This window comes from Aythya marila (assembly GCF_965140915.1).
Source record: "Aythya marila genome assembly, chromosome: 2".
Classification (NCBI taxonomy): Eukaryota; Metazoa; Chordata; class Aves; order Anseriformes; family Anatidae; genus Aythya; species Aythya marila.
This window is the reverse complement of record NC_139043.1, coordinates 47,667,216-47,680,759: the sequence shown is the minus strand read 5'-3', so window position 1 is coordinate 47,680,759 and position 13,544 is coordinate 47,667,216. Positions and strand designations below refer to the sequence as shown.

At 40.0% G+C, this 13,544-nt stretch overlaps 1 protein-coding gene across 1 annotated transcript; it reads left to right on the top strand.

Annotated features, from left to right (window-relative positions):
• The first annotated feature begins 403 nt into the window (after window positions 1-403).
• On the top strand, window positions 404-13,090 carry RBFA (ribosome binding factor A). Its single transcript, XM_082753778.1, has 7 exons — window positions 404-1,827; window positions 2,109-2,151; window positions 3,363-3,539; window positions 5,715-5,827; window positions 7,027-7,111; window positions 10,278-10,348; window positions 12,115-13,090. The coding sequence occupies exons 1-7, from the start codon at window positions 1,409-1,411 to the stop codon at window positions 12,503-12,505; spliced, it is 1,299 nt and encodes a 432-aa protein (XP_082609904.1). The 5' UTR covers window positions 404-1,408; the 3' UTR covers window positions 12,506-13,090.
• Window positions 13,091-13,544: the final 454 nt, after the last annotated feature.

Sequence of the window (13,544 nt, the reverse complement as noted above, 5' to 3'; positions counted from 1 at the left end):
GCATGTGCACTAGTCCTGCTGAAATGATGTCCCCAGTCCTTCTGTAGCAGCCAAACAAAATCCATGCTGACTCATTTGGAAGATTTATTAAATAAAAAGCTGCAAGCCAGGTATCAGTTTGAACTCTTAGTACACTAAAGTCATACAATTAGTTTTTAATTACTATTTTAAGCATCTTCAGCAGGTGCTGAAGAAGCACGCTCTCTGATTGAATACCTCAGCATTTCTTTTCTTTTCCCAGGGATCACCCTTTTTTAAAAATGGAGAATGTTTTAATAACTCCTCACATTGGAAGTGCCACCAAAAAGACACGCCTCCTTATGATGGAAAACATGACTGAAAGCATACAAGCAGCTCTTACAAATCATCCTATCCCTTATGAAGTATTACTGTAAAGTGGCTTGCATTTAATGTTAACATCAATAGTGTTTATCCTAGTGTGAGGAAACAGTAAGTTGATAATGTTTCATGTAATTAGCCTATATATGTTGTACAGAATAAATGTAGAAGTATGATTTTAATTAGATGGTTTTAATTTATAGGTTTAGTGGTTTTAATTTATTGAAATAACAACAAGTGATTCTGTGTGAAAAACTTCCATATTTTGTCATGAATTTCAGTGAGAAACTCAAGAGTCTAGTCTTAAATTGGTACGATTCATGCTGTTTGCATCCTCTTAGAATGGCAGATCAACCTAACACTAAACCAAAGGACATTTTAGTCATTACGTAGCCCCGTATTTTGGTGCCACTCATGACCTACAGCAAACTGTGGCAAACTGCAGACAGCATTTTAGACCAACTGCTCCTGAAAGTCCAGCAGCAATGGAACTATTCTCTCTTTGGAGAATAATTTGCAAGGCCTTTGCTGGTACAGCCTTCTTATAGCAATGTAGCAACCGCATTCGTTTTCACTTCTAAGATAACTCAGTTATGCAAATAATGGAGCCTGTGCATGAATTGTCTGCACAGGGCTTGCGGTTGGCTATGGGGTAGGAGTCTGAATTTTCCCCCATTTTTTCCATGAATTTTCCATGTCACACAGACACATTCCCAAGTGACGTTTCAGTGCTATCAAAACTGTCCCCTGGGTTCATTTTGTCTTGTGTCACCCCTTTGCTGCTGTTGTGGTTTACCCCTGTCAGGCAGGCAGCTCAGCACCACACAGCCGCTCACTCACTTTTCCTAGGTAGGATGGGGAAGAGGATCATAAAGGTAGAAGTGAGAGGACTCATGGGTTGAGATCAAGACAATTTAGTAGGTAAAAGCAAAAGCCGTGCATGGAAGCGAAGCAAACCAAGGAGTTCATTTACTTCTTCCCATCAGCAGGCAGGTCTTCAGCCACTTCAGCAAAGCACAGCTCACCATGTACTACAGTTTTTTGGGGAAGAGAGATGCCATCACTCTGAATGCGCCCCAAATTCCTTTCTTTTATTGCTGAGCATGAGGCGATGTGGCACGGAAGATCCCTGCGGTCAGTCTGTTTTGTCTGCGTCCCCTCCCAGACCCTGGCGCACCCGCAGCCCCCTCGCTGCCACCACCACAAAAAACCCCAAACCCAGCCTCCTGTGACGAAAACTAACCCTCCCCCAGCCCAAACAGCGCGGCCCAGCAGCAGGCCGTGTTCTCCTCAGCGAGGCGGGGCCGTGTGGCGCCTCGCCTCCCCGGGGGCAGGCGCTCAGAGGCCGGGGCCGGCTGTGGCGGCCATGTGGCGGAGCGGGCGGGCGGCGGTGGCCGCGGTGGGGCTGCCCTGCTGCAGGCCGCTGCGCAGCTCGGCCCCTGCCTGCGGCTCCAGGAACCTGCTGAAGAAAATGCTGCACAAGAAGAAGTAGGTGCGGGGCTGCGCTGCTGCCGGCCGGGGGGACGGGGAGCCGCGGCCCGGGCTTGCGGGAGCACCGGGGAGGGTGAGGCCGGTTGTGGTTGTCCCACGGTGCGGGGATGTTAGCGCTTGGCTCTGCCTTGCCTCTCCTGGTGTAGCTTCTGCTGTGGACGGGAAGCATCGCTGCACGTCACCCTAATATATAAATATTATGTGGGAAACTCAAACAGGGTACCTACCCGTTATTCCTCTGAGTTGATAAAGCTGTGTGCTTTTCCTTTTTCCAAAAGAAAGAAGTTTTGGTATGACAGCCCAGCCCTGGGGTCTAAAATGGTGAGTACAAGCTTTTAAAACGCTGTGTGCACCTCTTCCAGGGAGAACATGCTTATAATTCCTCCATTGCCTATAACATTGGGAAAAGCATTTTCTGGTGGAGAAAGAGCAGAATTTAATGAGTGAACACCAGCACTCCAGTTTTACTGTGATATGCTAGGATTGCTGTGAGAGAAGCTGTTTGTCAAGCTCTTCCCTTGACCATTTCTTCCTTTGTGCCATTTTTTAAGTCTGTACAAGCCCCAGCACTTCCCTTCGTGGTTTTGAGCCTGTATCAAAAAACTGGTCCAGGTTAATACTTACGTATACACACTTAGTTTTAATCCAGATCATTTCCCAGTAAGGTTCTCAGCAAGTCTTGGATGCATATAACCTGTGCTTAGCATAAATAAGAGGATACACTACGAGAGAAAGCTAACAATTATGTAAGTGGTATTGCTACTTTGTGGCAGCAAAAAGAACCATGAAACAGTGGCCAAGTGGAAAAAAGTTGCTTTTTGGTCAAGTACAGCATTGTGGTCTGCTCCTGTAAGAAGTGTAGGAGTATGTGGAATAGATGTTCTGTGGATCCTTTTGGAAGTGTCTGTTATATGGTTGCCTATGATTTCAAGGAACGAGGTCTGAGGATCCAGGAAATCTTCTCCAGTTTTCCTATACTGAAAATGATAGTGTGCATGCCAGGGGTATCAGTGATTAGGATTGCTATCAATTCTTATTGGTGGGAGGCAAATTCAGATCAGCAGTCTGGAGATAGTGGTACCAGTCACAGAATGACAGGCCACTGCCTTCAATGCCTTTAATTACTAGATATGCTGGGAGTTCTTTAACTTCTAGTTAAAATTGTGCTCATAGTTCTCTGTGCAGGCAAACCATGTTGCAAAAAGTGAGTGCATGAAACTTACCTGGAAAACAAATTATGTTTGCTTTTCAAGCGATCAGTGTTTTTCAGTTAACACCAGCTATATTTTAGAAAACTGATTTATTGAGCTACAAAACAGTAAAGTAAGAAATTTTGACTGTAGTACATGAAGGTCAAAGATTTTGTGAGTAGAAATACCCTTTACCAAAACATCTGATATATAAGACCTATACAAAGCCATGACAGCTGCAACAATGCCATTCTAAGACTATACTTAGTGGTACAAAACTATATAAAATTTCCTAATGTAAGTTTGTAACAGCTGTTTGTTTGTTTGTTTCTTTGATTTAAGATGTATGAGCCAACCAAGTTGACCTCTGTTGTGAAAGGTGACCATACAAAAACTAGGAAAGAAGATACCATACGCTGTAGAGTCTTGAATAATCTTATTCATAAAGCTGTGTCAGAGATGATGAATACCGGTGAAATTAATCAAGAGCTTTATGACCTCAAGCTGGAAATCTGCAAGGCAAGTGAAAAAAGCTAGAGTTCCTGTTGAGCTGCTGTGACTACAACTTGAGGCTGGTGTGGTGTGCTGGAGCCCCCAGGTACAGTGATGCATGCACGAAGAGTTTTGCAGCATTGCTGCTGCACAGCAAAATGAGCCTCAGTTCACCTTTCATGGGAGGAGAGTTTTGCCACTATTGCACCTCATTTAGTAGACCTCTGTCAGTATAATGCTGATGCGTTTTAGGCCAACTAAAAAATGGTGTTGCTGGTATGATTTTATTCCTGTTATTTATACATGTACAATTTATATTGCCCTCTCAGAAGGAGGGCCCTGATTTTTACCAACATAGATGTATCTTTCCAGGAGTCTTTATGCAGCTGTGTGAGAGCTGATTCATCCCTGAGTTCCTTACCAGCTTAATTATGACCTAAATGGGGCATGAGCTTAGAGCAAAAAAGGTCAAGACTAAGACAATAGCATTGGCAAGCAAGGTTTCAAGAAGAATTGGAATTTGTAGTTAAGTTTATCTCATTTTGTAATAATTCACATGTTTAAAAAGGATGTTACAACTGTGATTCAGGAACGAAGTCATTCTCCGCATTCTTGTTTACTGTCAGTAGTTTTTTCTGCACTGTCTGCTGTTCTTTTCAAATTAAATGATACAAATGTCAAGCTCAAAAGCTTGACAGACTTAGCTTATTTGGTTACAAGTGTGGAAAAAAAATAATATGTCGTAGCCACATCTGTGACAGGATGTTTGTCATTTACAATTGAAATGGATCTTTTTGTTGGCTGATCTCATTCTGTTTTCAAACAAATGATTAAAATTACATGGGTGAAGTTAAAAAGTTTTTGTTTTTTTGTATCAGTATGTGCATTGTCCTACATACCGTATTTCTCTGTAGGTCTTTAGGGATTGCTTATCTAACCCTTATGGCACATTTTCCCTCTTCTTGTCACTTGGTGCTTGGGAGAAGAGCCCAATCCCCACCTTGCTATCGCCTCTTTTAAGATAATTGTACAGTGTGATAAGGTCTCCCCTGAGCCTCCTTTTCTACAGGCTAAACAATCCCAGTTCCCTCAGGTGCTCCTCATAAGACCCATTTTCTAGATGCCTTGCTAGCTTTTTTGATGTTCTCTGGACACACGCCATCACCTCAATGCCCTTCTCGTAGTGAGGGACCCAAAGCTGAATACAGTGTTCAAGGTTGGCTTTACCAGAGCCAAGGGCAGAGGGACAATCGCTTCCCTAGTCCTGCTGGCCACACTATTTCTGGTACAAGCCAGGATGACATTAGTCTTCTTGGCCACCTGAGCACACTGCTGGCTCATGATCACCAAGCAATTAACTAATACCCCAAGGTCCCTTTCTGTTGAGCAGCCTTCCAGCCACTCTTTCCCCAGCCTGCAGCATTGCATGGGGTTGTTTGCCCCAGGTGCAGGACCCAGCACTTAGCCTTGTTGAACCTCATGCAGCTGGCCTCAGGCTGTTGGTCCAGCCTATCCCTCTGCAGAGCCTTCCTACCCTTGAGGAGATAACACTTGTGCCCTGCTTGGTGTCTGTAAATTTACTGAGGGTCCACTCCTGTCATCTAGATCGATAAAGATATTGAAGAGGACGGGCCCCAGTACTGAGCCCTGGGAGACAGCGCTAGTGACTGGCCTCCAGCTGGATTTAACTCCATTTACCACGACTCTTTGGGCCCGGCTACCCAGCCAGTTTCTAACCCAACGAAACATACGCCAGTCCAAGCCACGAGCAGACAGTTTCTTGAGGAGAATGCTGTGGGAAACTGTCAAAAACCTTTCTGAAGTCTAGATAGACCCCATCCACAGCCTTTGAGATGGTAGTACCCGCATATTGACTAAATATAGCACTGTCAGTAACATGGAGGTATTGACAGACTTCTGCATTTAATTTCAGTTAAAATGGAGACTGGGCAGTGAATTGCATAAATTAAAAAAAAAAAAAAACAACATCTTCAGGTACTGAACGTAAACCATAGCTCTGTAAAGGCACCATGTAATTTTGGTTCTTAAAAGCAGGGATGCAAGAACAGTTTCTCTTCAGAATTTAGATACCTAGTTTGAGTCACTGCATGTTTATTCATGAACCAGAGGCTTTGTTGTATATGAAGTGTATATGTGCGTATATAGATACAAAGTTTTAAAGTCACGTTTGTCTTTTTGCAGGTGTCCCTGGCATCAAACTTTTCAGCATGTCGTGTGTATTGGAATCCTGCTGCTATTACAGAGAACGAAAGTTATGTTGAAAGTTTACTCCAGAAGAGTGCTCCACGTATACGGTACTGCTGTGCGACGAACAGTTAGACTGCTTCATAAATTCCTAGCTGTGTTATAGTAACAAATGAGTATTTCTGACTGTCTAAATCTGACCTGTGAGGAATGCTTTTTTATTTCATACATTTGGAGTCAGAGCATCTCTTGTGATGAGCCTCACAGGGATGGATGGCCGTGTCAGAGCAGCTGTGAATTCTCCTAGTGGAGTGCAGCTGGTTTGCTTGGTTTCTCTGCTTTCATAGGGTTGGACTGAACTGAGCAGAAAGAGGAGTTTGGATAAAGTAGCACTTCATTGTACTAGTGATGGTGGCCTGAATATGCTGTACTTAACAGTAGGTCAGAATGTGGTGCTGCACAAGAGGATTGGCAATTACAACAGTTACCTCCTTACAGGCTCATTGTGCAATTCTGATCACTAGAGACACATTGGACCTCTAGAAGGGATGACTGATTTTACAGAAATCCTTCACAATACTCAAAACAAACAAGCAACAAAAAAATGTTACCACGCATTATGGTACGTGCACTCATTTCTGGTGGACGGTCCAATGAGTTTGCAGGACACCATGGAGACTTCTGTCTCCCTCTGTGCATGGCTAAACCCTCTGCTATCCAACCAGTCTGTTGGAGGGTCAGGATTTCACCTCATGGGGAAAGTGTCAGTGAAGCAAAATTGTAGGTCTATTTCTTTTTCCTCCGTTTCCCTAGGCCTGTAATTCCTGCTCCATCACAATGGCCTCCTTTACTCTCAATAGCTTCTGCACTTTGAGAAGGAATGTTGCTGGCTGGGAAGAAGACAAAGGAAGCTCAGTCAGTCCCTCTTGCAGATACCATGTAGTGCTATTGTCTTGCCATGCTGTGAGGGCTCTATCCCACCACTGTTCTCACTGTTACAGTGGGGATGAGGAAGCCAAAACAAGATTGGAAAGACTTGAACCAGCCTGTGCATATAGGAGACAAATCTAATACCATCACTACTTAGGGATCTGCAGCTAATAGTTTTTGTATGTTACACATTCAGAGTTGGGATTTTGCAGTGATGTTACTTAGTGCCTTAGCACTAACCACAATGGATACTGGACAGACTGTTAAGTTTTGCTATCTGGATCCTTAAACATGTAGTACTGTTGGAATTAACTGAATGTGTTTTACCTTTCCTTGAAGTGCTGTGCTGTTCATACTGGCGAATGTTGTATTTTTGCAGGTATCTCCTGATGAGTCAGCAAATTTTAGGAAATGTACCCCCGATAGTATTTGTAAAAGACAAAGAAGCTGCGGCTGTAAAAAAGGTAATTGTAATCCTTGACTCAACATACAAATATCATGCAAATGTAGGACCTAGATATCACAATGTTTGGGAATACTGAGAAAGTTGATTGCTCAAGAGCTATATATTAATTGTTACATTAAAGATCGGTCTTTGTCTATACTTGTTGTACTTCATGTTCCAAAGCATTTTAGCAAAGCATTTTAGCACAGAATCTTTAGTAAGATTGATGATTATATACAATGTAAAAGAACCTTTGTAGCCATTGCCTCATTAACTTTTTTTGAGGCTACTATTAAAACTTCTGAAGTGAGAAGCTTGTGACAGATAATTAATTAAGCTAAAAAATAAATCCTAAAAAATGACATTACATTTTTAAGGAATAATACATGCTAGCCAATATATGGTATGGCATATGTGATTATGTATAAAATGAGGTCTGAGGAGCTGTCTTCCATATTTTAAATATTACGTGTTTTTAAAATGTCAGTGAATCTAATCAGTGATTTTTAGTTTTAGTTTTTTTACCCCAACCCTTTTCCATTTGTGAATTGTTATAACGTTTCTGGGGAAAGGCATATCTTTGCATAAGAGGATTTAAGCTCACTCATACTCATTTTTCTCCCTTCTTTTTAACTTGCCTTTATTATTTGTTGGGGGATCCTGTTGTTTCTCCTAGTAGAATGGATCTCACCAGGCACCTGAGATTCATTCAGAGAGTCGACTCTTAAAACAGCAAGAATTTAATGGTACTTAGATATCAGCTTAAACTGGGTGCCTTTAAGGGAAGGACCCTGCTCAAAATTTTCCATGGGTTCTTGTACCTGTGCAATCTTTGTTTTTGTCCTCTATAGTCCAATCAGTTCTCAACACATACACATTATGTTTCTTCAGAATAGTGGTTCTTTGTTGCAGGGCAGGATGGCTTCTGTTACTGCACAGCAGGGTGGCTTCTGTTATCTCAGCAGGCTCTGATGTGGTGCAGCCGTTGGCCAACACATCCCCCCTTTCCCTATTGGCACCACCCAGTACCCACACAATGCCATTCACAGTTGCTCAGTCACCACTGCATACCAGGTTCAGCTGATGCAGAGCTCATGCTGTGGTCTAAGGCTTCACTAAATTTACTCTACTAATGTGAAACAATAGCTACCTGAATTCCTTACATACCAGTGGCTTGTTTCTCCAAATACTGATTTTCTATCATGGTGTGGAAATAGTTTCAGAATAATGTTATTTGGAAATTCACTGTTACTAGGACTGTGAAGTGAGAATTTTAGAAGAGAGGAGTGACACTATTGAGTGAAATTACGTGCAAAATTGGCTCCTCAAGCTGTTGATGTGAATTTAAAGGACATTAGTTGAAAAGAGTATGTTTTTCACATTTCTATGCCCTGAAGTGCCTTATTCTTAGATGTGTTACTATTGAGACCATCATATGTAAATTCTCTTAGTTACTTATGGGCTCATGTGGTGCATATTAGCAGAGCTGGAAAAAATAATAAGATTTCATACTCTCTAGAAATGCAGTAAAATGGCTAGAACTTGTTTTGGTGAAAAATTCTGACACTTTGATGCCAGTGTACTGATCCACAGTGCAGATATTTTTAACCTATATTGGCACAAGAATAAAAATGAACTGAACACTTCTGAAAGCTGTTTATGTTTATTCATATTCTCCATCTAATCACAAGAATTTCTACACAACCTACCTGTGATTATGGAAGTGCTTTGTCTTTACAATCACTGTGTTATTAACATATCTAGATGGAGCTACAAATAGCTATTCCTGCAGGCTGTACTTTTCAGGGTGGTTATTATGGAACCTGTTTTGCTAATCACTGTATCTCAAACTTCTTTAAACAACCACTTACTCTTTCTGAAGATGAAAAACCCTTGCACCACCTTACCTTGAAATTGTTTGAAGGACAGGCACCCAAAAAGTTAACCACTCAAGATGTGCAAAAACCCTCCATATGTAGCTCCTATCAGTGAATGGCACTAGAAAGCACTTGGATCATATTTTCATACTTTGAAGACCGTCAGATGTATGTAATCTACAGATTCGATAACTAGAAATAATGTAGCTGAAACTGATTTTTAAGCATTGCAGGAGAGAAGGAGCATCCTATTCAATTTTAATTAAAAGGATTAAACCCTGAGTTAGAAGGGAAGGAATGTAAAGTAGGAATAAAAATTTTGAATGAGATAAACTGTACCTAATTGTGAAAATTTTGTCATTACTGAATATAATAGATTTTTAGCATTTACTGGTTAGATGTTAAAAGGGAACTTGAAACTTCCCTATATTAGGGACAAAAACTTACAGAAATGGAAAAGAAACAGGCTGAGGGGAGATGGTGTAGTTCAGCCTGGAGAAGAGAAGGCTCTTGGGACACCTTATAGTGGCCTTCAAGTACCTAAAGCGGGGTGACAAGAAAACTGGAGAGGGACTCTGCCAGGGAGTGTAGCAATAGGACAAAGAGTAATGGCTTTAAACTAAAAGAGGGGAGATTTATGTTATATTTATATATAAGGAAGAAATTATTCACTTAGAGGGTGTTGAGGCACTGGAGCAGGTTGCCCAGAGAAGTTGTGGATGCCCCCTCCCAGAAAGTGTTTAGGACCAGGTTGGATGTGGCTTTGAGCAGCCTGGTCTAGCGGAAGGTTTCCCTGCCCATGGCAGAGGGGCTGTGATTAGATGATCTTTAAGGTTCCTTCCAGCCCAAACCATTCTGTGTCTCTGAAATCCCGGTGTAAGGATGTTATGAAAAATGATTTGAAAGGCTGAAAAAAAAAATTACATCTATCACACAATCCCTAACGAGCTGTTCAGAATATACATAAGGCAAAAAAAAACTTTTAAGAATAGTAACCCATGGCTCAGTTATACTATTTGACACAAACTTCCTAGGCAAGAAGGATAGTGTTTCCTGGAACTGTTGGAAACTAAAAAGTTCATAAGATCTGATGTGATATAATTTCATCTTACAGCCAGTGAAGAATTATACCCTAACGTATATTTTGCAGTAGTGAAATGTAAATGAAGGAAAAGGGTATTTTGAAATGGTTTTGCTAAGTATTCTAACGTGTAGAAAAAAATGTTTTGTGTTTGTTTTTTGTAGAGGTATGAACAAAGTAAATTTAGTACAGTGCCTTTAATATTTATTTTCTTTGTGTATTTACAGGTTGAGGAATTATTATCAATTGCTGATTTTGGACCTGAAGAAGAAAAAGTACTATCTCAAAATGATTCCAGGTGAGTTTTTTGAATCAAAATGCTGCAGATGTCCATTTTCATCACTGTTGACCAGCTTAAATTTTATTTATTATTTGTATTGTGTATTATTTATTATTTGTATAGGGTATTGCTTGGCATGACACAAAGTATATTTTAATTAGATACATATATTTTTGTTATCTCAGAGTTCAGCAACGTGATGCAAGGAAATAAAAGGTAGAAAAGAGACTTTATGTAAGTCCTTGCCAATTAGGGGTCTTTTATTAACAGAAAAACAAAAACAAACAAACAAACAAACAAAAAATAGGATAAAAAAGTAATCATCCCAGAAATTCAATGTAGAATATGGTGTTTTAATTTGTCATTTAAGCTTTGCTAATATCACACCCATTTATTAAAATTGAGAGAAAATATTTCTTACTGTATATGCTCTAGTTTACTTTCCTATTTTAGTACAGACACATTTTTATAGGTTATTTTGTCTTTGGTTCTTCTGTATAGGTACCTTGCTGCAGGTTTGCAAATATAGAAAGGGTTTTGTATAAAAGTGGACCTCTGTTAAGCTTGAAAAATGACTGAATTATCCTTTGTAACACTATACTTTATATGCTTTTGGAGGCAACTAACACATAAGGCGATATCAGAACATAATTCTAAAAATCAGCTGTGTTTAACATCTAAACTTGAGGCAACACAGTCATAAGTCCTTTTTACTTGCAGACCTAATACTTATTCCAGTATTAGTATCTTAACTTTTATGAGTGAAATATTTTTGGAACTTCTTAGAATTCGATATTCACTGTGTCTGCAATCATTAAACATTAAAAAAAAAAAGCTTCACGGCAGTAATATTTGTTTCTTGCTATTAGTCTTATGAGAATATAAGCCTTGTATTTACCAATATAAATAGATTGCTCGCCTTCCATTTGTCCACTTTTATACTGGCAGAAGTTTGGATTGTTGCACTTGTACATAGAATCACAGAATCGTAGAATGCTTTGGATTGGAATGGAACTTAAAGATCATCTAATTCCACGCCATGGGCAGGGACACCTTCCATTAGATATACCTGCATACATTTTAGTGATCAGTCTCTCTAAATCAACAAAAAGTTACTTAATTTAGCATTCTTCTACAAGGGATTTTTGGCTCTTGAGGGACAATGATGATGATCTCCTAGCATAATGATTACGTGAACTGGAGGCTCTCAAAACCAAGAGCCTTGCACTTGTGTGCTGTAGTCTGTTGGTAAAAATGACTTTTCAGACTATCAGTTGCAAATCAGAACTTGCTTCTTGGTGGAAATTGCTTGTGACAGACTTCCCCACAGGGCACCTAACAGCTTGTTCTGTTTGTATCTTGTGGGAATAGTTCTGTCTAGCTTAAGGTGCTACATGGTCATTGGTATGTGTGTCTGATGTGTACTAGGCACAGGCAGCTGTTTTTCACTTCTTGAAAAAGCTAGGAGTGGTCTAACTTCCTTGGGGCTCCCAGATCCAGTGCTCACTCTGGAATTAAATTTTAATCTGGAATGATGTAGTTGTTTGCCCCCACCCACCCCTGAATCTGTTGAAAGGCTGACAAGATTATACGCAGCCGGTCTACACATAGTGCAGTGGTACTGCTTCCTTCTTAACATAAGGAGCACAATGCTGAATACAGGACATTAATAAAGTCAAACTGAAAACTCCAGTTTATTTATAGATTCCTCAAGTTGTCCCAGTTTGTATTGTTCCTTTAATTATATGCAGGGGGAAAAATACATTTTTTTTTCCTTTTCACAGTGAACCATTCTCTTCAGCAACTCAATCTTCTGATTCACCCATGCGATCTAATCTTTTTGGTATTGATCATGAACTGCTGAATAAGCAGATAATGGACTACAAAAGACTGAAAGTGTCAAGAGGTACAGAAGGCATTTGCCGGACACAAAAACAGGAGCAGCAGCTGTCAAAGATTCAAAAGAAAATGAAAAAGAAAAAAATGAGGAATCCTCCTGATGATGACATCACACCACAGAAATACTTAATGGACAGATCCGAAGCTGATTATTTGGATGATAACAATGATTCAATCTCAGACTATGAGATAGAAGATGAATTACAGGAAGGGGTAAATGAATTGGAGGCAGGTGATGGCGAAACTCAAAGTCAGCCTCCTGTTAAACTGAAATGAAGTGGAAAAAGACACTGTTTAAAATGGAGGTTGACAATGGTAAACATAATTAATTAATTAACTAAAACACCGAAAGATTACTTTTGTATAGCCTGTTTACCACTTGCTCTTTCAAAAAATAAGTTTGCCAAACATGGAGGTTTCCTAGCACAAGATGGTGTGTAAGAAAAGTTAAAATGGTGTCTGTGACGTTCTGTTAAGCAGTTTTAAAGCAGAGACAGTTGTAGTGATTCCAGCTAGACAGCAGTTTTTAATTACAAAACATACATAGTGCAACACTGTATGCTAAAACTTCTTGCAACTGTGTTATTTCCAATAAAATTATTGCTTTTGTGAAGAAATTTCATTTTATTTATTGATTTTTTTCAGTAATCTGGATAAGAATAATCACTAAGTGATGGTACCTGCTATTTCAAGATCAGGTCAGGAAGGAAGAGGGAAATGAAATACTGATAGTGGAGTTCAAAGAGCAGCCTTCAGCACAGGAAGACCCAAAGAGGATGTTCTCTAGGGATCCTAGTCTAATGGGGGCACTCATTCCACAAGAAGGTAAAACCCATTGAGGCTATGGCCAGTAAAGTTACAACCCTGAAAGAAAAATCAAGTTATTTATGTTAATATTTAGAAAATGATGATTGTGCAAAGAGAATTGTAATCAGAAAAGAATAGAGAACTGCTGACATTGAGAAAAATTGGGCAAAGCACTGACTGTGACTGAAAAAATGTACTGAAAATTCAAAGGTGGAAAAAAAGGAGCAAGGAAGAGTGCCTCAGTAACTGTTTAAGATTTAGAAGTGAATAAGGAATCATATAAAATTGAGAAATGACCCTCCTTGGATATATTGACCTTTTATTAAGGTTAGGATAGGGTTAGGGTTGAGTTAGTGTTAGGGTTAAGGTTATAGATAGGGTTAGGGATTTGGGTTAGGGTCAGGTTAGGATTTATGGTTAGGGTTAAGTCTAGTTTAAGGTTAGGTTAGGGTTAGTGGTTATGGGTAGGGTTAGATTAGGGTTAGGGTTAGTGTAAGGGTTCAGGTTA

What these genes read in the sequence shown, in the direction of transcription:
- RBFA (XM_082753778.1), top strand. Translation starts at nt 1,409, where the DNA reads ATGCGCCCCAAATTCCTTTCTTTTATTGCTGAGCATGAGGCGATGTGG. An exon ending in AAAATGCTGCACAAGAAGAA is followed by an intron (nt 1,828 to 2,108) that starts GTAGGTGCGGGG and finishes TTTTTCCAAAAG; the next exon opens with AAAGAAGTTTTGGTATGACA. An exon ending in AAGAGTGCTCCACGTATACG is followed by an intron (nt 5,828 to 7,026) that starts GTACTGCTGTGC and finishes GTATTTTTGCAG; the next exon opens with GTATCTCCTGATGAGTCAGC.